Consider the following 25,378-nt stretch of genomic DNA (forward strand, 5'->3'; position numbering starts at 1 on the left):
CAAATGAACCCTCTTATCCTGAATCTCTGGTGCAATCGGTTTTGGAGTCCAAAATGTTAAAAAGACAAATTATTTCTAAAAATGATGACCTGACACACCAAAATCAAAATTAAATTAAATAAAGTCAGGGGCGGTGGACTTCGAACGAACAATTCTTTTCATAAACAAATCAAAATCTTAGCAAATGCTATAGCTATAAGATTTCCTCTATTAAAGAGATTTGTACTATCTGTCTACTTGGTCAACTACCTTAGTGATTTGGTTTTCACTGGTGTTCAGTATTCTCATGAGAGCTTCGGCTAATTCGAATTTGCAATGGTAACACCTATTATATAGGAAATACGCTCCCTATAAGATTTTTTTTCGTTCACACACTATTAAAATGTTAGAAATTAGCGACAGATAGATTTTGTAGCTAAACAGAAAAATTTATCACTATTAAAATTTACCGACGGGTTATCAAAAGATTTTATTAGCTATGCGAAATTTAGCGGCAGATTAACAACGAAATTCGTAACTAATTCCAATTCTTTTGTAGTGATAGAACTCAAATGAGATACTTTTTATTAAGAGTGGAGGGTCTGTCCACTATAACCCTTGGTAGTTCAGAATACTACTTAATTGCGTATTCAATATATTAGTTTAAACATTTAGAATATTTTAGGTCACAAAGCATTTATTTTATCTTTAATTAACTAAAAAATAAAAAAAGGATTTTATAGCCAAAATTGATTCTGAGTTGACTCAATTCAATATATTAAAGTAAAGTCCACAATTGTTTAATTTGGTAATTAAGTATAGTAACATTTATGTTACTACCATGTGTCTTTCTCATTCTTTAATTTTTTTTAAAAAAAAAATTGGATTAAAGTATCTTGTTTAATGCCTTGACAATCCTACTCTGATTCTTTAATTAATAAAGCTATTACCAAAGTCAACAAATTGTTCTTTTAAAAAATAGTCAACAAATTGTTGAGTTGTGGAAATAGTGCGACCTTTAAATGATAGATAATTTAGAATTTTTGTTATATGTACTAGTGCTACGTATGATAGCAGGTTAGATACTAATTCTATCGGATTATCAACTTAATTATTATAAAAATAATGAAATTTTATTGTGTAAATATTTTGTACGTCGTTAACCATTGTACATAATTTGGATCGCGTCCAACAAATGCACTATGTATTGCTACTCAAAATGGCCAAATTGATCCATTGATTGTACGTGGCTAAAAGTGTGACGACCCAAAAGGTCATCACTTGCTTTTAAATTAAATTTCGTGTTCTGAGGCCTTAAAAACCTCTTCTAGCATCACCTCAATTTGCGTGCGCAGTTCGGGCGCATAGCCGGAAAGCCTAAATGTGAAAATCTGTGAAAATGATAAATTTTGACTATAAAATAAATTAACTTGACTTTGGTCAACGTTTTGGGTAAACGGATCCGGACCCGTAATTTGACGGTCCCGGAGGGTCCGTAGAAAAATATGGGACTTGGGCGAATGCCCGGAATCGAATTCCGAGGTCCCACCCCCGGGAAACGAAATTTTTAAAGAAAAAAATTGTTTTCTGAAATTGTTTAAAGGTTTTGGAAATGAATTTTGATTAGAACATGTTGGTATCGGGCCCATATTTTAGTTCTGGTGCCCAGTACAGGTCTTATATATGATTTAAGATAATTCTGTGAAGTTTGGTAAGAAATGGAATCCGTTTGACGTGATTCGGACCTTAAATGCAAATCTGATGTTTAAAGGAGTTTTGAGAAATTTCATTGATCTTGAGGTCTAATTCGATGTTCATGATGTTATTTTGGTGATTTAAGTACACGAGTAGGTCCATATGATGTTTTTTTGAGTTAGTATCCATATTTGGTTTGGAGTCCCGAGGGCTCGGGTGAGTTTCGGGTAGGTTCCGGGATGTCTTAGACTTAAAATCATAGCTGTTGCAGGTTCAGAAAGTGGGAGGCCTATGAACAAACCAGTGCGGTCCGCACAAAATGGAGTGCTACCGCGGAGGGACCTGTGCGGCCGCACTGGATTTCGTGCGGACCGCGGTGGGGGATTTGCGGCCGCACTAGTTTTTGTGTTGTCCGCACTGGTGACTGTGCAACCGCGGTTGACTTTGTGCGGTCCGTACAGGTTCATGGGAGCTGTGCGGCCGCAGTTGATTCTGTGCGGTCCACACAGGGGGTCTGAGAAGGGTATATTAAGACGGAATTTTCATTTATTTTTCATTTTTCAAAACCCCAAAAACATAAGAGGCGATTTTTCAAATAACCTTTCTTCTCCAAAACATTGGTAAGTGATTTCTAACTCGTTTTCTTCAATCATTAATATCTTTTCACGTGATTTCAACTCAAAATCAATGATTTTCATGGGGGAATTGGGTGTTTTGGGTAGAACCTAGGTTTTTCAAAAATTGGGGATTTGGAACTCGATTTAAGGTTCGATTTCAAAACAAATTATATATTTGAGTTCGTGGAAAAATGGGTAATCGGTTTTTGGTTCGAACCTCGAGTTTTGACCATGTCGGCCTGGGGTGATTTTTGACTTTTTGGGTAAAACTTTAGAAAATTTATTTTCATGCATTGGGGTTGATTCATTTAGCATTTATTGACGTAATTAAGTAACTTGTGACTAGATACGAGCGAATTGGTGAATCAAGAGGTAAAGCTATAGTTGAATCGTAAATTGTGTTCATGGCATCGAGGTAAGTGTTTGGTCTAACCTTAGCTCGAGGGATTAGGAGTTGTGTCTTATTTGCTACATGCTTAATGTGGAGTACGACGTATAGGCATGGTGACGAGTATCTATACATTGGTGTCAAGCATGCACGTGAGACTTGTATTATAATTGTTTTGACTCCGCTATGGTTTATTGCGCTTCATATGTTATTATCACCATTGTTCCCTTGTCGGGATGTTAGTTTGATATTAATGATCCCTTGCCGGGATATTTCTTTTGATAGTATTGTTCCCTTACCGGGATGTTGTTGAAATATCATTGTTCCCTTCCCGGGAAGTTGTTATATTACTCTTGTTCCCTTGCCGGGATTCCTTGTGATTATTGTTGGCTTGTAACTGGGAGCGGGTGGTACGCCTACCACAAGATATAATGAAATGGGAGCGGGTGATACGCCTACCACAAGACATAATGAAATGGGAGTGGGTGGTACGCCTACCACGAGATAAATGAAATGGGAACGTGCGGTGCGCCTGCCATGAGATAAATGAAATGGGAGCGAGTAGCACGCCTGCCACGAGATAAATAAAATGGGAGGGGTTGGCACGTCTAACACGAGATACAGGAAATGGGATCTGGTTGCACGCCTGCAATAAGATGTGAAAAGAAAGTGAAATCTGCCTTTGTTTTCCTTACTCTTGTTAGTGGTTAATTTTGATTCCTTTATAATTCTCTTGATATTCTGTTTTATCTGTTATTCCCCGAAGCATGTTTCCCCCGCCTATCTTTATTTTTTTATTTCTGTATTTCTTCTCCACTGTATATATATTTGAACTGCACAGGTTTATTTAGTAGTCTGGTCCTAGCCTCGTCACTACTTCGCTGAGGTTAGGCTAGACACTTACCAGCACATGGGGTTGATTGTGCTGATACTACACTCTGTACTATGTGCAGATCTCGGAGCAGCTCTTAGACCGTAGTTGGAGGCTATCTTCAGTCCACGTGAAGATCCAAGGTAGACCTGCAGGAGTCCGCAGGCCCTAGCGTCTCCCTCTATCCCTATTTCATGTTTCATTTTCCTTTTATTCAGAAACAGTGTATCGTTATTTCTTCAGACTTTGTATGTAGCAATCTTAGACCGTCTGTGACACTGTGACACCAGGTTTTGGGTGGTTAAGGCTTAAGTATTTGTAATAGATGCAGTTTTCATAAATCTTATTGTTGACTTCCGCTTAAATTTGAATTTTCGCTGTTACCACGTTATCGTCTTATATTTGTTAAAAAAGAAATAAATCTGTTAATGAAATAATTAGATTAAAGATTTGGCTTACCTAGCTCACATTAGTAGGCGCCATCATAACTCCCAAGGATGAAAAATCTGGGTCGTGATAAAAAGAGACCGTTCAAAACTAAGAACAAAAATATTCTATCGATAAAAAAGAGCACTCCAATGACATGCCCTTAACATGTTCAAACGAATAAATGCAACACACATACACACACACACATACACACACACACATATATATATATATAACTTTAATTTTAACTGCTATGATTAAATTATTTGGCACCAAGCAGTATTGAAGTTAGACTTTTCATCAAGAAGTGTCATAATATAAAAAAGTAAATATACGAAAAAACTAATGAGATACACACACACACACACACACACACACATATATATATATATATATATATATATATATATATATATATATATATATATATATATGTATGTATGTATATATATATATGTATGTATGTATGTATGTGTGTGTGTGTGTTTGGACTATGTATACACTATATAATTTTTCGGTAAAAAAATATCAATTAATTTTTCATTGATGTTTTATACTTCAATACCACATAAGAGCGGGCGTGATTTGTGTGGTGACCAATTTTTCGCTTAAACTTATTATAAAAGGACTTGGTTCTTCTACGTGTTCCAACTACTACTGTTGCGGAATACTAAGTACAAAAATTAAAGAGCACAGGGAGTTTACGTGGAAAACGCCTGGCTTAAAAGGTGAAAAAACCATGACCAACTTTCCAGTAGGTTTTTTCCAAACTCTCCATTAAAATCACTGAGCCAAAAACTGCATTTACAAAAACTCTTTTGTAAACCTATGACTAACTCTAATCCCGTTGTAGCACACAGCCTCAACTGTTGCGACAACTTCAAGTTAACTCTAATTTGAAAACTCTGAGTACCTAATACAATTGCTTCTAGATAAAGTTGAAAGGTACAATATGAAAATACCTACTACAATTGAACTAAAATAAAGGACACATACTTGGAACTGGTTCTTCTATCTGGTTCAAGTAGCTTTAGGTTTGCACGCTTGAATCACACACAAATTGCTTGCAAAATTGCCTTACTATTTTGCACTCAATTCACGTGTAACCTCTGCTTATGTGAGTTACCTGTAAAAGAGAACAACACTGATATTTATAGAGTTAGTAAATAGAAATTGACTAGAATTCTGATGTTATTCTTCCTTGGTGGAAGAGTTCCAGTTGATCTCAATCTCTAACTCTATCCTTCTCCTAAACCGTGTTCTTTTTAAGTAATGAGTCCTCCTCCTTATCCAATATACAATCTTTTCTATCGGGATTAGGAGACATTACTTCATTCAAGATAAGCCTATCTCTTTTAGGTGCATCTCACATGCTTAAGTCTGTTCATATTTGTGCACTAGGATGGATCTGGTCTTTCCTTTGTCGATCTTCAAAACTTAACCTTTACTGGGCCAACACCCATAGACAAAGATAGCTCTGCCCTGTCATCGAGTTCGGGTAAATATTTATCCTTTAGGACTATGACATATTTGGACCATTCTTGGCTTGTACTAATTTGAAAGCTTCTTATTTTGTGGAATCTAAATCTTAGGTCTTTGCAATTTCAACTAGCTAGCGTCAGCAAAATGTCCATTCTTTTTCTTTTCACCTTTTTCCCCCTTTTAGTTAGAATAAGGACCACCACTTTGGTGTATAGGATAGAATAATTAATTAGAAGCTAATTATATTTAATTATCATCTAATGAATTATTATTTGTTTCTGAATTAAATTTGATTAATCCCCTCTTTATTAGTGAATGCAGCTAGTCGCAAATTATAATGCTTTTCATATGAAGGAACAATTCCTGACAAGCTTTTTCCTTTTTCCTTTTTTTTCGGGGTGGGGATTGGGGGCTCTCAATCAGTTCGGATCCCGTATTGAAGCTTGGTTAAATTCGGATATGCGTCTGGATGTTTCACCTTAGGGGGTAAAATGCTCCTAATGACACTTGAAACCAAGACCTAATTACAAGCAAATGAGTACTTATCACTCTACCACAACCCTCGTTAGTTACGAACAGGCTTGTTGAGGATAAAAGCAATTAAATCAATGATAATACCATATGGTTTTTATTCAAATTAAGTGTAAAAGACAGCAAATTTTTATGGATACAAAGGAAGGTTGGCCCAAGTGAGTTGGTCATATGCTTTGGATTTTTTGGTAATATTCGCGGTATTCGGAACTGGGTTCTGTGGTTTTCTGTCTTTTTTAAAATATATATATATAATTTATCTTAATTGTATTTGTCATTCCAAGAAAATATCTGCTGTTTTCAAGTTCCTAGAACTGAGTTTTGATAGTGCTAGCTAGCTTGTCATACCAAGAACACCAATAACTGGATAGTTTATTGGATAGAATAAATTAAACAAAACGAAAATAGAGAACAAAGTAATTTTTAAAAAGAATAACTTTCCATCCCCAATTGTTTGGTTTAAAGGAGAAAATAAGAGAAATGAAAACAAGAATGGCCTTTTCCTCTTGCTATTTCTTACACTCAAAGAGAAGACTATTTTCTTCTTTTATTCCCCGTGTACTCAAAGAAAATATATCCTTCCCAACTTTCAAGGAAATTCGGTGCATAAAGCAGTCCGTGTTTAAGTACCATGAAGAAAACCTATATTTTAATGCGATGTGATATAGATCGTCTATCCTTATGTAAGTATTAGTAGGTGTCAAAATAAGCCTTGGGCCTAACGCACACTCCAAAAGCTAGCTCGAAAGGAGGAGGATTGCCCAAGCCTTATAAAGAGACCAGGTATCTCATCCCGAGCCGATATGGGATTTCTATTTATCACAAACCCCTTCCCCCCCCCCCAGATTCGGACATTCTTTATCCGGGCTTCTACTATCCGGTCTGGAGCGTACACAATCTTGCATCGGTGGTATTTTCACCCCCCCCCCTTCTGGGAGCCAACATCGATTACATGCCTAACTCTGATACCATATCAAAATAAGGCTTGGACCTAATTCACACCCCAAAAGTTGGCTCGAAGGGAGGAGGATTGTCAAGCCTTATAAGAAGACCAGGGATTTCCTCACCGGCCGATGTGGAATTCATTATGAATGGATAATTTCATGACTCTAACACGTGATCACCTAAATAATAAATATAAAAGGATATTCTAGTACCCCATATAGATAAGAAAAATTATAATATACAAGTAATAAATAATGATAGATGACACCACATTGTATTAGAAAAAAACATGTAGACAGTACACTATTACATGGTTACTAGTTGGAATAGTATCCAATCATAAGCCTAATTCATATTTTAACACCTGTCTTTTGGAAATTAAAATATCTCAACGATCCAATGCATCTTTTGATTTTATTCATAAGTTATGAGAAGTGTGTTGAAATAGTTAGAATATATTCATTATTACCAAAAAAAATTTAATTCAAGCCCTAAAAATAAAGAATATATCTAAATTAATTAGTTGAGCTAATAAACTTTAGACAACTGTCGCATGATTAAACTATCAAAAATTTCAATCCACCAAAATTCATTCCCCAAACGGGGCATTTGTATCTATACTCGCTTTTTGGGTCACGTTTTAATTTGTGCTCGCTTTGCAAAAAAATTGCAAGTGTACCCACTTTTTCGCGTAACTTCAGCATACGGGGCTGAAGTAGCAAAGGTAATCACGCAAAACTTTAGCATTCTAGTAGACGGGGCTGAAGTAGCAAGTGTGCTGAAATTTTTGTTTGTAATTGCTGAACTTAAGCATAGTAGCTGAAGTTTTGTTCTTTATTTGCTGAAGTTTTTGTTTGTAATTGCTGAAGTTTTTGTTTTTGTAACTGGCGAACTTCAGCTCTAGAGCTGAACTTTTTGTTTTTGTAACTGGGAAACTTCAGCTCTAGAGCTGAAGTTTTTGTTTTGTAACTGGCGAACTTCAACCTTCTTAGAGTTGAAGTTTTAACTGACTTTCCATATGATTCGAACGTTGAAAGTATTCAGAAATATGTTTTTCTTTTGGGTAATCCAATTCACATGCTTCCTGCAATGACTTCTACTTCCCTATCTGAGGCAAGCCTCAAGACTTCCTCTTGAAAAATAATTCCCAATTCCCACCACCGCCAAAAGAAAGAGGAGGGAAGGGAAGGGGGACACAACGAAAGGTTAGTGGAGCTTTGACGTAAATGGAACTGACACCATATTGGCAACATGCTTAGAAGGCCAATTTAAACAAAAAAAGCAAAACAAACTCTACCTGATATAATCCTGTATCCACAACAATAATATCTAACTTTGAGGACGGATATAACTTTGAGGAGGAGAAGGAGGAGGAGAAAGGGGGCTGAAGTTGTTTAAAAAGTGGGTACAAGTTAAAACTTTTAAAAAAAAAATAGGTATAGGTTAAATGGGGGGACCAAATAGGGTACCCCGTGCAATTTTTATTCCCCAAACTAAGAAAGAGGTTTTGGAAAAGGGGAAAAATGGAGTAAGTAAATATTTAAAGAGATTTTTTCATTCCTATACACTATTGGAAACTTTATTAACCTAAATGTTCATGTTTAGTAAATTACCCTACCTACACAAGTTTTGTTTACAAAATATATACATTCCACCTTAAAAGGCTCTCAATCAATTATTAGTGCCTTCAATTAAGGAATTTAGTTATACCCTTTACCTTTTTTCCCCCCTCTCCCCTCTTCTCTCCAAACAGAGTTTAAGTGTGATAGAAATTGCCAAATGTGACACAAAATTATCATATGCAGCACATTAGGCACACCTTTAGGAAAAGTAAAAGCTAGCTCCATTACTAACAACTCTACAAATAAAAAGTGGTTCTTCCTCCCTAAATATTTTTCGATATTCTCTATGAGCAGATTAGCGAAATTGAACAATCACTGATCCTACGGTACTTTTAGACTCTAGTCCTTCAACGTCTTCAACTATTAAACGATCCGTTCCCAAGCATTTTCTTTCTTCAGTTTATACCAGAACAATAAAACCAACTAAACAGTGTAATTTAGGTTTTCAATAGCAATTTTTAACAGTTGACCAGTAAATCGCGATAATTGAAAAGTCAACCAAAAAAGTGTAACTAAAGCTTAGATCTACTCTAAAATCAACAAATTTACTAGAACTTACTGATATGTACTTGTACTTTGTAGCCCAATACAGATAGGGTATGAAATTCAATGCACTAAGTATGCACATTAGCCAGTAAAAACTCTCCAAATGGAAGTGATTCAAGTTGCTACCAAAAAGCCATGAGTGGTGCTTTGAATTGCCTATGACACTATAACTTATCTACAACTTTCATGCATTATTTCTATCTAGTTAAAATATAACTATAATATTATATAATTTAAATACAATTTTTATACATATGTCTTTTGTATATTTTGTATCTGATTTATACATAGTAAAAATAAATTTCATACAACTAATTATATATTATACAACTTATTTACAATTTTCATACATTATTTCTACCCAGTTATATACAACTACAATATTATACCACTTAACTACAATTTTTATACAATATGTCTTTTGTATATTTTATATCTGATTTATACATAGTAAAAACAAATTTCATACAACTAATTATATATTATACAACTTATCTACAATTTTTATATATTATTTCTACTCAGTTATATACAACTACAATATCATACAACTTAAATATAATTTTAATATAATGTTGTTCAACTTTCATACAATAGTTAAATAAATAAAAGAAAAATATATAAACAACAGAATACAATTTTTCTATAATTTTACTACAATTTCGTAAATATAATGTATATCATGTCTTCTTCTTCTTCTTCTTCTTCGAGTTTCAATCTGAAATTCAGCCAAAACCAAGTTTAATCTTCACCAAAACCCCTCAAAATTGAGATATAAACTCCAAATTATATTCCCAATTGTTTACAACAACATCTAATCCAAACAAATAATAATTTTTGAAAACCTAAATTCGAATTCAAAGTTTCAAAGCTTTTTAATGGTTGTCAATGGTGGAATTGCTGCTCTCTTTTCATTTGCTTTACATTACTGAAACTAGGGATTGAGAGATAAAGAGAGACGTAGAGAGAATTCCTTATTCTTTGTAACAACATCCAATTCAAACAAATAATATTTTTTGAAAACTCAAATTCGAATTCAAAGTTTCAAAGCTTTTTAATGGTTGTCAATGGTGGAATCGTGGGTGGGTACCAGATTCGTGAGGGAGGGGGATGGGATATGGAGAGAGAAACGTGGGGGAGTTGAAGATATGTTAGAGTAATTTTAGGACACTAATTATTATAATTAATTCTCTTAAATGTACATAAATAGTAATTAGGTATATATTAAATATAATTATAGTAAAACTTCAGTAGGAAGAGTAATATAGTTTCATATAGTGTATAATAATGGAAAAATCTCATATTTAAATTGCATTCAATCCCCCTATTTTGAATAGGCCACTGACTAAAAATGGCCACATATACCTTTTTGTGAGGTCATGTCCTTAGCCTTTGAGGCCATTCATGTTACAAGTGGCCCTCTAATGTACGACTAAATATTGATTCTAAAAATATATTTTTAAGTATCATTTGTTTAGTGTAAAATTGCATATGTTTCTGAGGCGGAGACGTCATGATTTCAACTTTATTATTTAAAATTTTCGAACAATGCATAGTTAATAATTTTCATAATACAATTATAATATTTAAGCTAAAACTATTAAGAACCTGTTTGGATGGGTTTATTTTAAATGATTTTTAAACCAAAATAGTTTTTAAGCTATAAGTTAGAAATTCTAATTTTTGACTTATTTTTATCATTTTAGTTTAAAAACAAATACTTAAAAGCACTTTTTACTGTATTCTAACACTGCAAAATAGTGTATAAGTTATTTTGGCTTAAAAGCATTTAAAATAAGCGAATTCAAACGGGATCTAAATTCGGTCAATATTTAGACATCTTGTGGAAAGGAAAGAAAAGAAAAGGAGGAGTGTGGAGAAAAGATGATGAGAGAAACAAAGAGGAAAAAGTGAAGAAATTCCTCTGCGACGACACTTGCTTTTATTATTGTACTAGTGGGAATGGCCCGTGCTGAGCCCGGGCCCAAACTTGATTAAAGTAGCAATTTATATTAATTTATAAAGAAAATAAGTTACTTTCTACGGAGAACAACTTGCATTTTGATCAATTATGTATTGAGATATGTAAGTTGATTTGTTAAACATTATGGTCTCTGGGACGAAATGAGTCGTAATCCCTTTGAATTATCCTTTGGATGGCAGTAAATTTCTTTCGATTCAGTCTTAGAAAGTTGGATACGTAGCAGAGTGAAGAAAACAAATTCACGCCAAAAAAGGAGGTCATATTTACTGCCAGTCTTTCAACACACTATTTACATCAGTTACAACACCAATATGTTTTACCGGCTAACAAAAATATAAATGTACATGCCAGTAAGTTACACAAAGTGAATTGTGTTGTCCATGTTTTCTGCAATATTGCAAACAAAATGACGTCAATAACGGCAAGTGGCAACATTTTCTGGTAGCTGAAAAAAGTAGGGGTTGTTCTTTGCATTACCTGTCAAGCAGAAGCTGGCGATCTTCAAACACGTATTTACATAGTAGGATAAGATGTATGTACACGCATTTTACAGAGTTATAACATCCTGCGAACAAAGCAGACGTAAGATCTATAACGATGCCTTTTTTCGTCAACCAAAAATTGTTATCAGTAAACCACAAATTGAGAAATATGTTGCATAATCATAGTTAGTTATACCAATACAAGGGAAATAAAAGTGCAAGGTAGAAAGTATAAATCAATCCAAGCACAAAAATATCTTAGAGTACCTGTACATATAAAGTAGTACTACTTTATAAGTATTTTTTTATGAGGAATAAAAAGCGCAACAATACTAAATTGAACAAAATAAGTCAGTTAATGCAGTAGTTATGTAATATATTATCATAGGAACTTAGAGAATTCTTTCGTAGGTATGAGTACTGTAATATTACTAATATTTAATGAAAGATAATGCACTAGAAATTTAGCTAACAATGGATTGACAACATTAGCAACAAAGTAATGTTTACCAATCACAGGCAAATTAGGAGTTAGCATGAAACTACTTCTTTCTCTGTCTGTTCTTTTTGGATTGGTTGCTGGAGGGCGTTCTTTGGAGAGGATGAATGTGAGTTAAATAGAGCTTATGAATGAATATAAAATGGAATGCAATATGCAATAGGCCTTTTCTTTTTGAAGTTTCTTTTGAGCTATTTGTGCTGCAATTATAATCTGCTACTCCTACATCAGAAGTCATAGAAATTATTCTTGAACACGAGAAATTAGCTCCTAAAAGTTTATCACCTTTAGGTATGGAAAAAAGTAATGAAAAAATAGAGATAAAGTTTATTAACCTTCATTTTTTCTTGGGGGGTGGGGGGGTCTCCAGTTCAGTTTGTTGCCTCTTGCTAGAAGAGCCACCTTCTGTAGTTAACTCGTTCTTCACCTCTTCTATGGGTGTAAGTTGTTCCATATTTGACTGATTGCTGTCTTCGTTTTCTATCTCTTTTTTCAGCTCAACATTTTCTAATTTAGTGTTACTGCTCTCTCCAATTTCTTCAGAGGCTACTAGTACGGGCAATTGAAACAAATCTTCCTTCATAGAGTAGGACACAATGAACAACCGTGTATCAAAAGTTCTAGAAAATGTTTTCCGTAGCTGTATCTTGAAGAGTCTATGAGGAAGACGCTGTCGAACATGTTCAAGAGGTAATGGCCGGTTCTGCAGGAGAGAAAAAGATGAATTTAAGACATTAAAATAGTACTAAAAAGTAATATACTTTGAATTAATTGGATGTTTTAAGCCTATGAAGTACTTGGGATGCAGAGGCTACAAGCTTCTATAGACTTTAATTATCTTTTGATTAATGATGAATTTAAGAAGCCAATTATAATACTTAAGCGACCTAAAGAAGACGTTTTAGTTTTCGACAAGCATGTGGAAATGGAGGTATAAGCAGACATAATTGGTACTTTATTAAGAGAATTGTTGACAACCTCTGTGCATTGGCAGTAACTAACATTGCCAAGCAGTACAAGTCAGATGATGAACTAACAAAGCAACATTGAATATTCAAGTAACAACCTAGGGTTAATCAATTAACAAGCATACGTTGGTGGGAACAAAAGTACGTAGTTGCGTAAGATAACGTAAGTCAACATCATTTTGCTTAATACAAGCAAACAAAATCTCATTTTTTCCTCGTTTTGTTACTCTTCTTGTCTCTGACTCTTTATTTTTTCTCTCTTGTTAACTTTAAGTTCTAATTTTCAGTTATCAGTGAGATTTAATCTAAGAATTTTCAAGGGGTTAATGTTAATGTCCTTTCAAGACACTCTGAATTTTTAGAAGGAAGAATAAAGATATTTGAGAAGAATGGTTTGTTCTAATCACACTTGACTAAGTATTGGATGACTTGCATTTCTTTTTCTTTCTTTTTTTTTGTGTTGGTGTCTGCTCCAATTTGCGTGCAGGTATCTTTAAAAAAACAATCTGTCAATGAGAATAATAATAATATCTCAAGTTCTTATCTTGTAATGTTAAATTTAAGACTAAATATTGTGTTTGTTCGGGATGTCGGCGAAACCCATTTTAAATTTAATTAAAATTGATTTTTGTTGAGCATTAATTTTTCTTATCTTGTTATTTTCTAATTTTTTTCAGTATCGAAAAGTCTATTCACAGACCATTTATTGTTTTATGGAACTTCCTAGTTTTATTGTTGTTGTTTTAGAATAAATATCTCATTATTCTAGGTTTGCATGCAGCCTATCTAGTTTTATTTGTCATTATTGAAATCCACCAAAGTTCTGAATTAATTATGAAGATATTTCCCTTCATTGTTTCTATTGAGTTTTTTCTTTTTGATATTCTTTTTACCTCTATGTATGGTTTTGTCTGTCTTGAAAAACTTATCCACTAGACCATTTAAGGTGTAAGTGAGACTGCTTTAGTTGTAATTCTGAAATTCAATTATAAACAAAATATCAAATCACTTTCTTTAAGATATTTTTTCCATCTTATTTAATTAGTGATTACATTTTATCTACAAAGGCAAACATCAAGGAAGACATAATTGGAAAAAGTAAGAGCAAACTTGTTTTCACGGTATCATAGTTGTAAAAAAGTTTCTCTTGCTACCATCAACAACTTACCTTAGCTGATATTTCACAGATATCTGTGGCGGTCATATCAAGAAATTTCTCTCCTAATTCGCCTATTAATGTTGCAACAATTGATCCACTGACATCTGTCATTACAACCTCAAAGCGGGCCCTAACATGCAATTAATTTGCGTTATTTGATTTTCATAAAGCCAATGACTAAAGAAACTTTATTTCTTTGAAGATGTAGAACAAACATATTTTATTAAGCTCGGACTCCAAGACGCAATACCTGGGTGTCAACATCGCACGTTGCTTGCAGCTTGCATAGTGAATAATTTTCGGCGAATGAGTTTTGTACTACTGCCCGCAGTGGGAACACAGTAATTCATAGAAATCTTGGTCGGCAGTCGGAAATGATAATTTACCTTCCACGTAAAATAGTTATATCTGTGAAAGAGCAGAATGCAAGTAGATTTATTTAGTTGGGTTAAAAATACTAAAGTTGTCTATATGTACACATATTATCATGCGTGAAATGCACATACATGAGGTTGTGACTGGATAGCAGCAATTGGGACACTATCGTTTTGTTCTGCTGCAAGCACGCCATTTGTCGATTGTATCTCATTAATCTTGGTCGGTTGTCTTTGACCTTGTACGTGTATGGAGGCATTTCAATGGCAACAAAATGTGAGGTACATTTAAAATGACACAAAGAGGTTGTGACAACTGACAAACTTAAAAAACATAGGAAATAACAGGAATTGGTTATTCCAGTGACAAATTATTGTGCAGATTACACCAACAACACTGAAAATCAACAGAAAGTACCAAATAAATATTTCTTCTAGTTGACCACAATTATAATGCAAATAACATAATTTTCAACTGGCCAGAGCTCCAACATATAGTACAAATGTGGTGTGTGGACATATAGTGTAGACACGTTCTAAAAATACAAATAAAAAACTATTAGCCTCAGTGACTGTAGTAGTTCCTGTTGGAGGAGTAAATTAATTTTGCAGAAATCAAGTTAACATTGAACAACAGTATCACCTTATTTATCAGATGGTACAGCAGCTATCTCCGGAAACCAATGCGGTGCGGTGCTGTTTCATAGCTAATCAAAGGGGTAATAGTACATATTAGAAGCTCATAGAAGTACTGGTTATTCTTACAAATGTTATATATACCATACTAAAATACTCACTGAATATAAGGGCAAACTGACACTTCCCCAAGAGTTGTTCAGTAAATTATTTTGGTGAGAAAATTTGCATATAAGTTCTAAGATTTTAAACTCATAAAATTATATTGTAAAATGAGATGCAATGTAGTTCAAAACCATCTCAATTAAGATACACAAATGCCAAGTTGTTATAAACTTGTAATTAACTGAAAGAAAAATATTGAATTTATAGCATGCTAAGTATGTCTCTTTTTTTGGGAAGAAGGGAAGCACGGTAGTGCAGCAGGAAATTGCATATGCTGGACCATCTAGTTTAAGCCACACATGTTTAGTTTGCATGAACTAATTAACCAAATATAAAATTCATTATGTCAATATTTGTTCCATACCAGTTCAAAAGTCTTCCAACTTGAGGATATGGTGGATTTATTAGTATAACCGAGTTGTACCTTGTCGACAATGATAATCCTATATGACATATTATGTTAGTAAAGAATTCACAACAGACCTCTTGCAATATCCAAAAAAAAGCATAATGTTTTCCATACCGCCATAGCTGGCTCGTGTAATTCATTTTGCTACAATTATTGGGTATTCAGCAACCTGTGCAGCGAGGATGCTCCCATCAGTGTCAGCGAAGTCTTCCCACATCGTAAGAATAGTAAACCTCATACTGCAGTAAAATGAATGGGCAATAAGTGACACTACCTAATAAAAAAAATATAAGTCTAACAATGTCATCAAGAGTAATAAAGAAGAGGTAAATATAAAAATAGCAGAGACAATTCGGTAAGACTGGAATTCAAACAATGCTATAAGTAAGTAACATGTTCGCGCAGAAGAGTGAAGGTTGACAGAAAGATCATTTAAATGATGCATATTGTGTGTTTAAGCATACAAATGCAGCATGACCTATACAGTTTTTTCCGGTTTGGAACTAATGACTTCTGGAATATGTAATTGTCACCGTATTTTCTAAAGTCTACGCAGCGAATATATAGTAAAAATATACATTTTAGGGTTCGAAAAAGAGAACAGATAAATTACCTGATAGATTGCCGCGTATAAGGATTCAGAAGGGAACTTTTCTGTCTGTGTAGGAACTTAAGAACTTATCTAAATAGTTTTTCATATGTTAATATATTGCACTTTATCATTCATTGTTAAGGTTTTTTTGTCAACCAAAAATATTACTACAGAAAGTTGTAATTGACATAGAAGAGTAATAAGGGAGCATTTGGATGGATGCTTTCAGCCAATGTGACACATTGGAAAATCAGGTTATTGACTTTTGAAAAATCATCAGCACTTCATTTCCTAGTTGATCAAATTCATCAAGAAGATGAGGAATATTGATCTCCCGTTTACTAATGAAGTCTTTTTGACTAAGATGTGTCAGATGATAGCAGTCAATGTACACATTAAAAAAAGGTAGTAATGGACATATTAAAAAAACAGTGGTAAACATATTTCAGGCTTCGTTGCATTTCTTTTCTCGTGAGTAGTATTGGATTTTACCAAGGCCAATATACAAAAAAAAATTTTGTACTAAACCATGGTAATCGCTGAAATGTTGTAGCTCAAATTGTCAGGACGAAGAGAAAGCTGGATTATGACTGAAAGCCTATACAATTTCTTTTTGGAGATCTAATGCCTTGTTCTATTCGTAGAAAGATTAAATTTGTTGAATGAAACGGTAAGACAAGTGTCATAGATCAAGCTGACGATGCAATAAATGAGTCTGGAGAAATTTCTTCTTGCCAGCTTTAGTCGAAGAAGGTCACACTGATGAGCAGATGGCTGAGATTATAATCTCATGACATTATAACTTCTTAATTGAAGGTATCTGACCGAAGTAATCAACTGAATAAGACGACATTGTAGCCAATTTTTTTTACAAGTAGTTGCGACAACAATAAAGTAAATAGAGTGCCAGCAAACTTACTTGGTATCCATTATAACGACTTCACGACATTTGTTACTGTTAGCGCTAGCATACTTTATGGAGCCACAATTCACCATAACAGCAACTATGTCTGTTTAGTGAACATTGCAAATGACTTATAATTTAGACCAATGTACACAGTGTCAGAATATAAGGATACAAATAAATTTTAATTGCTAGAGTATACTACGCGTTAAATAATGGTTACCAAATTCCGTATTTCGCTGCTGCTCATGTAAATATGCAAAGAGTACAGTATTCAACCTCGTCGGCGGCGGGAGCGGTGGGTCTTATATGTTATCATCTTTCACCTCTTCGACGATAGTGAATTTGTCAATAACCCATTCAAAACGGTTGATAGGCACTTCGTAGGGTAAAGGAACCCTCACTTTTGCAGTAGATATCAAGTAAGTGGAAAACGGGGTGAGCTTGTCTACATACTTTTCTATGTCTTCCCCGTATAGAACAGCGGCTACTTGCTCTTCCTATAATTTGATAGAATGATGAGTTACTCAACTACCCTTGCGGAAGTGTATCCATATAGACACATGGAGACATACAGATGCAAAATACTGAAATATAAAAATAGTAAACAAGTACAGTATGAGCAGCCTCAAACTCATGAAATACAATTGATAACTAATCTATACAGGAATTGGAATTTGTAGAGCGCTACCAAAAAAGGGCGCGAGGAAGAATATTAGTCAGTCATAAAGCAACTAAAATTGTTTCATATCATTGACATAAAGTCAGCATCTCTCTTTGAACTAAAGAATGTGTAGTTGAACTCCCCATTCTCAGATGTAGATCTCATGCAGCAAAAGTAAAGAGAATCCACTGTATTGCATCGCAAAATATGTAAAGTAATTATATACGTCTAAAACGTTTAAATGAGAGAAGAAACTGAGTGGGGAAACTTTTTGTGACCACCCCAGAAATTCTAAAAGTTTTAGCTACTTCTGTTATGAGGCCAAGCTGAAGCTGCCACCACTTTTAGCTACCTTTCTTATGACGTACACCACCATCTCATGCTTCCACCAGCTGTTTTCTCTTTTCTTCTACTTGTCAATTGGAATTTAGGGGGAAAGGGATAACTAAATGCACAGGTTCTTGAGAACATGAAAATTTGGACAAAACGATGGAAGAATAATAGCGTAACCAAAGTTGTTTGTGAAACCTTGTTACTGCTCGAAACAACTTTGAATGCGATTGACGATATTTCATTCTTAGTCTCACTAATAGTCCAGTAGTAATAGTAGAGAAAGTAAGTTAATAGTTCCTTATGGACGACATCAAATAGACATGCTACGAAGTGTGGTTCGTATTCCATGCGGGTAGAAAGTTAAAAAATCACTTGGTAAAAAGAAAAATTAAAATGATGTATACATTAGTTAACTGAGAATTGGTATTACATGGAAAATATGCCCTAGTATACTCTACTTGTTCACCTGTATCGGTTTGGGGTATGGTCAGTTCACCGGGAGGATCGTGTAGCAGTCGAAAGGTTTGCAACAAGGTAGTAAATAAAATGAACTTCAAAGGATTGCAAATAAGCAGGGTGAATAATAACTTGGATACAATGTATGACTACCAAAGGATATTGACATATTAGTTACTCGTATTATTATTAGCCAACTACGTAAAACGTTTCAAGGACATGCAATACCATGATTTCAATAATCTGTCAATTATGAAAGTCTAAGTTTACTACGTTAGAGAAAACGTCTACATTTAATCCTTCAACTTACTAAATAAAAGCATATATGATCAGTTAACACAAGGAAAACAATATGGTTTTAATAATCTGTCAATCGTGGAAGGATAAGTATGAAATGACACTCCTACAGTTGAAGGAAAGGTCTAAAGTGCTAACTTAACGAATGAAAATCAATCGAGAAGAGTCTTTCACGTAAGAGAACACTTTAAATTAAAAGGAAACATATTCCTATGTTTATGCCCAGGTATATATGTGTGAAACCTAATATTTAATTGCCATTATGCAAGTAATTTGTGAGCTGAAGTACTTCAATGAGCTATTTTTGGTATTATTAGCATTGTGGGTGTGTGTTCAACAAATACATGATCTATCAGATGTCTAGCAATTAAGAATGCTTCCATTTACTCTATTGTTTGAAATAGTATATGTAATCTGAGTTTAACGTGAGTTTATGTTGTTTATTGTGATGCATAATTTGGATTTTCAAAAGGCTTCCTAAGACACAAATAGCATCTTCCTAGAATTTATGAAGATTTATATTACTTTTTGTAACGTAACAGATCTCATAATGATATCTCGAAAGATAAATTTGAAGCAAAAAATAATTAGAGGTGTGTAATGACAAGCTTATCATCGTGACTAATTTATGGACATTTGTTTTATCAGAGTGTGGCCTTTGAGAAAGAACATTTAATGAATGAAATAATTACCATCAAATTGGTCATGCCTTCTTAATTCTTGCCCTTTAATTTCTTAAGATGTAAGAAGTTTAAGCAAATTTCAAATGCGATGACTGCAAAGTGTACTGCAAATATATCCTTCTGGACAAATAAAGTACTATAAAGGCACAAATATGTAATCCAAAGAAGAATTGCAAAGTTTGGTACCACAATTTTTATCTAAAAAACTAATATCAGACAAACATGAATGGTAAATGTGGAATATCTACTTTCATAGAGCACCTCAAACATTTAGTTCCTCACATAGCAAGTGTGACAGAAACGATTAAACTTGTGGTTACCTAAGTAGATGGATCTGTTTCTTGTCTTTCAATTAAAGAATACGGGCGATTGCAATTATATTTCAACCAGTAGAATAAGAAGTGACACGGTAGTTAGAAGATTACTCTTTCATCTCGGACAACAGCAATCTGGAATCGCGTCTTTCCATCTTTACTTTGCCTTGGCCGCGGTTTCTCAATGAGTTGTACCTTTAATGTCCACTCTTTTGTTTGTGGAGTAATCCTATCAATGGTTAATTTGTGCTCCATGTATTATGTAGACTCTACATTGGGGGGAAAAAGACATCACCAATATATACCGAAAGATAAAAAAACAGGTACACATAGATAATAAAATGGATGACCTGATTAGACGGATTAAATTTTTCCATTTAATAAATTATATGCAGTGACAATTAGCACACAAACTCTGCATTATTAGTCAAAAAGATCAGTCATGGCTAATTATCTTCCCCCTGTATACCTAATGACTTTGTAGAATCTAACGAATTATTTTTTCTGTACTACATTTTCATGCAAAAATACCTCTCTACGATCATCTAAACGAATGCCACAGCCTTCTATTGATTCATCTTTTGTTGGAGCAATCATGTGCACAAAGAGCATCAGCTGTAGTTTTCAACACTTGAAACGAATACACGATGATTGCTACCGACCGGATTGCACATCATAAGTATCCTTCGTCAGCTATTTCATTTTTTTAGTTAGGATACTATCTGTTCTTGGCGGAATATCCCTATAAAGTAGCTTTTTGGATGATTTCTTTGTAAACAATGTTATCTGTGTAGTGATCGTCCGCGCTACCTGGTATAGTCGATCGGATTAGCACTTTCACGTAGTTCGAACTCTTTGCTCTGGACAAAGCCACATAAAGTTGACCGTGTGAAAACACAGGTTCTCGCAAATAAACTCCAACAAAATCTAATGTCTGACCTTATGCTTTATTTATAGTCATTGCAAAGCAAAGTCTTACAGGAAATTGTGTCCTTTTAAAAGGAATAGGTATTTTTTCATCTTGGGATGATAATAGTAGTATTCTGGGGATAAACACATGTGTATTCTTAAAGTGACCAACTGAAATATTGGCGCTAATAACATGCGATTTAAAATTACAGCAAGTCAAACGTGTTCCATTGCATAAACCATCACACAGATTTAAATTGCGTAATAATATAATTGGACAATTTTGTTTCAATATCAATTTGTAAGGAAGCAGACCAGGTAGATTTAAACTGTGCAACATATCCTCAAATTGTGATTGATCATGATGTTTAGTAGTTTCATCAATACTAATAAAAGTTTTTGATTCTTCTGGGAAACGAGCAACAAGCATGTCGTTGATATCATCGACAAAATCATTCTTAGTTGTTAAGATAACGTGAGAACTTGTGTATCATGAGGAGGAAAAAAATATATGGACGTCTGGATAAGTTATCGCGAATAATTTATCCAAAAATTCCTGTTCGGTTGTATAAGGAATGATCAAAGAAGTTGGAATTTCAATCTTGTTTGTTGTGTTTACTTTTTCTTCTTTGTTTCCTATTCGCAAAAAAATTTACAGAATGAAGGATCATCTTTTGGTCTTATATTTTCGAATAGCCGCAGCCTTTCAAGTTCTTCCCAGATATGAGAATATAGTAAACTTTCATTAATGAAATCTTCCTTTTTTCCGTTCCAAACTACCAGCAATGTCTGCCTGAAGTCACGTCCAAGAACTACAACTTTTCCACCAAATAGTATCGTCGAATCCATTAAGTCCTTCAAAAGTAAATCAAGCAATTCAATCATTCTTTTTTTCGCCATAGATACTTCATCCCATATAATTAATTTTGCATCCTGAATCAAACAGGCAAGTGAGCTTTGTTTGCTGATGTTGCAGCTCACATAGTCGTCAGTATTTATTGGTATTTTAAAACGTGAATGTGCAGTTCGTCCACCAGTGAGTATAGATGCAGCTACACCGGAAGTGGCAGTTGCCAATGCTATATACCCTTTAGATCGTATAGTTGCCAACAATGCACGATATAAAAAGGTTTTTCCTGTTCCTTCAAGTCCGTCAATGAAGAATGCCCCAGCTTTGTTTGAAAAAATTCTCTCTGTAATTATATTGTATGCTTTAAGTTGATCTTTATTCAACCTTTTGTGTAATAGTATATCCTCATTAGTAACCGTGATGGTCCTTTCAAAGTATACCTCCTTTGCCTCTTTTGCCACTACTGAAGGCCTTATTGTTTCAGGAATGAGTTGGTATTCATTTATGTCATCACCCATAGAGTGTAATATGTCGTTAATATGGTTCAAAACTTGGTATCGAATATTTTTTTTGTTAATATTGGATACCAACGTATAATCCTTGGACATATGCTTTTCAAATTCTTCCTAGAGTTGTCTTGGATTCGTAGGATTATAGTAAATCATTAATGTAGCAAATAAACATCTCAAACTGTATGGCATCTGGTAACTTGCTGCTTCTGACATACATTCATGCAAACTATTATCACTTTGTAGCAATCCCCGTTTTTTCACTGATTCTCTAAAGGTGCTGCAACGTTCTCCATTAACAGTTAGTAAATCTTTATATGATTTTGGTCCTTTAATATTCATTAATAGCATTCTAAGATAATATCGCTCACCTTCCGTTGGATGACATGTTACAACACGACCAATAGCATGTCGTTGTTTCCGAGGTGTCCACGTCTTCTCTGTTGAAGACCAAACAAAATGTTCAGAGAATTCTCGGTATAATAGATTGAGCTCCATAGCCTCAACATTTGTTCTATTCATTTCGAAAAATTGTGTTAACATCGCAAGTGTATCTACATTTGCGCTGCTTTTGAATGAAACAAAATATTGTCCCTTAAGATGAAGTTGAAGAGGGCATATGGTCGGTAACATTTCACTAATAGAGAAACCATACAAGCGGCACATAGCCTCGGGAGGCAACACCCATCTAGCAGACTGATATTCCTTTATTTCATCTACTTTTGCGTTTGTGTCGTTATTATGTACCGAAAATACAATCTTGTCATGGCCTTTACATATATACCTATAAAGATACTTAACGACTTTAATATCAGAGCATATTTCAATATTCAGATGGCAGTCAAATTTGCAGCAAAAAAGGATTATATGGAACAACCCATGAGTTATCCAAGTATTGTTCTCTTATTTTTACCACCAACCCATGAGTTATACAAGAATTTGTTGGGTTTAGATTACCGCATGGACCATGCATCATGTGTTTAAGAACAAGCGAATGTAAATCTGGTTCTGCATTCTCATCAGGTATTTCACCACTAATAATATTATCGTAAGCCTCTGGAGTAAGTAATTTGTATTCATTAATCAATATTATAAGAAAATGAGCGTGTGGTAAACCTCGCTTTTGGAACTCTACAGTATACATAAAAGCTGCTACCTTTCCAAAGATATTTCGCTTTAGTATATCCTTTTTGAATTCTTCTATTTTTGCTCTAAATACTCGGCTGATCAAATCAGGCTTATTATGCGACTCATCAGTTGGAATTAAATGTTCTTTTATCTCCGTCCAAGAGGGATTACATGTCATGGTTATAAATAAATCAGGTTTACCGAAATGTTGCACGAGCGCAATAGCATCCATGTACCGTTGTCGCATATCCCGAGGCCCTCCAATAAAGGAGCTTGGAAGGAAATTTTGTTTCCCGATATTAGAAGCATCGCGTTCACCCAATCGCAAGATGTCAAGAAGTCCTTCTAGCATAGCCGTCCTAAATAAATCTTGATTGAACGCTGCGAAATCCAACCTTTGTGTTTCGAGTTTAATGTATTCATCAACTAAATACTACTGAAATATTCTTCCAGTATGCAATATTTCATCTTTATCATCACTTCTCATTTGTAATTTGTAACAATAATACTCACGAACAGAAACAGTATCTCTTCGTCGCTGTCCCTTTTTAAGAATTTCATCTTCCATTTCAAGATATCCGTCAAGGGACGTAACATTTCTTATACTTGGTACCTCTTCGTGATGCGCAGTTCTTAAGTACGCAGGACAATTTGCTGGGAGCTTCTTAATACCACAATGCCAGCAACTTTGCCCTAGCAGAAACAATAGCGGATATTGCAATGCATCATAACAGCCATAATAGTAATTCACTATTTATGTTCGATCAGTGCGAGGGTAAATTTGAATATTTGCTGCATTCAAGGCTACGCCATTATTTTCCTCGATCCATATTGCTGCAATTTCAAATGAAGTCGTCAAATTGTATACTCTCTGGTCCAAATTTAAGTCGCATTTGAGGGCTATTTGGAAATCTTGAAGGTTCGATACATGTACCAAAGATCGTAAAAACACAGAATATGGGTTTATTGATAATATATCCATCAATTCTTTCATTACTGATTCGTGAATTCTGTCGAAACATGCCATCCTATGTGCTAGATCATTGCAATTATCATAAAAGTATAACTGTATATTTCTTGGTTTGTCATCTGTAGGGTGCAAATTATTTATCCAATGGTACATCTTCCCTTGAACTCTAAATGTGTAGATACCAAAGTTACTCTTTGCTAAATCTTTGTCATACTTTACACCAAGTGAGGTGAACGCAAAAAGGTTATTATACGTTCTAATGTATGTTCGGAAGTGTTTAGACTTCACACTGTTTCCAAGAAATAAATTTCGCAGCTTGGTAGGAATTTGATAAGAAGTTAACTTTATTGTTCCACTACCACAGCAAAATGCAGGCGGTTCATATTCAAATCTCTTTGGTGCGCAAAATTTGCAAATTGGAACTTTCTTCAGCAGAACATAGTTTGAACACAACCGACCGGTAATTGGAGCAAACATTGTAGTTGGTGCACGACCTATATGTTAGAAATAGACGGTTAAAATTAAGGTGAACGAAAGGAAACAATTATTGTTTCAGCAGATAGAAAACCAAACGAACCTCTACGTGCAACTATTTCGAATTTTTTGTTACGTAGCTCACCTGGTGCTGCTGACGTTGAACCTAAGACCAAGTTCGGTGGTCCTTAGATGACACCAAATGATAACAAGTAGTATAAAAGTAAGTGTAGAAGGCGACATACTCACCTTTTTCATAGATAGAAAGTAGTTGCACTACATCTCTTTCATTACCCAAAGTAGAAGGCGGAGGATGATCCTCAGACGTAGTAAAAGCTACATCAAAGAGAAAGCGTAGAGGAAGTTGACTATTTAAAGTGCGAGATAACTTTGTGAGATAAGGTGAAAGCGATGGGAGAACCGTATCTTCTAACTTGGATGCAGAATGTAAGAAGTGTTCATAGAGCATTCGGGTAGATTCATTATTCCAGTCAGGCAATCCACAGTTATATTC

General features: G+C 34.4%; 2 protein-coding genes across 2 annotated transcripts; both read right to left on the reverse strand.

Moving 5' to 3' along the window:
- Positions 1-15,917: 15,917 nt before the first annotated feature.
- On the reverse strand, positions 15,918-22,301 carry LOC138877182 (uncharacterized). The gene is made up of 3 exons (XM_070156771.1): positions 21,590-22,301; positions 17,293-17,383; positions 15,918-16,020 (listed from the first exon to the last, which is right to left on the reverse strand). Exons 1-3 carry the CDS (start codon positions 22,299-22,301, stop codon positions 15,918-15,920), a joined length of 906 nt encoding a protein of 301 aa, XP_070012872.1.
- A 108-nt stretch (positions 22,302-22,409) lies between these two features.
- Positions 22,410-23,772, reverse strand: LOC138877183 (uncharacterized). Its single transcript, XM_070156772.1, has 2 exons — positions 23,213-23,772; positions 22,410-23,076 (listed from the first exon to the last, which is right to left on the reverse strand). The coding sequence occupies exons 1-2, from the start codon at positions 23,770-23,772 to the stop codon at positions 22,410-22,412; spliced, it is 1,227 nt and encodes a 408-aa protein (XP_070012873.1).
- Positions 23,773-25,378: the final 1,606 nt, after the last annotated feature.

The sequence above is a fragment of the Nicotiana sylvestris genome, chromosome 9 (genome assembly GCF_000393655.2).
Source record: "Nicotiana sylvestris chromosome 9, ASM39365v2, whole genome shotgun sequence".
Lineage (NCBI taxonomy): Eukaryota > Viridiplantae > Streptophyta > Magnoliopsida > Solanales > Solanaceae > Nicotiana > Nicotiana sylvestris.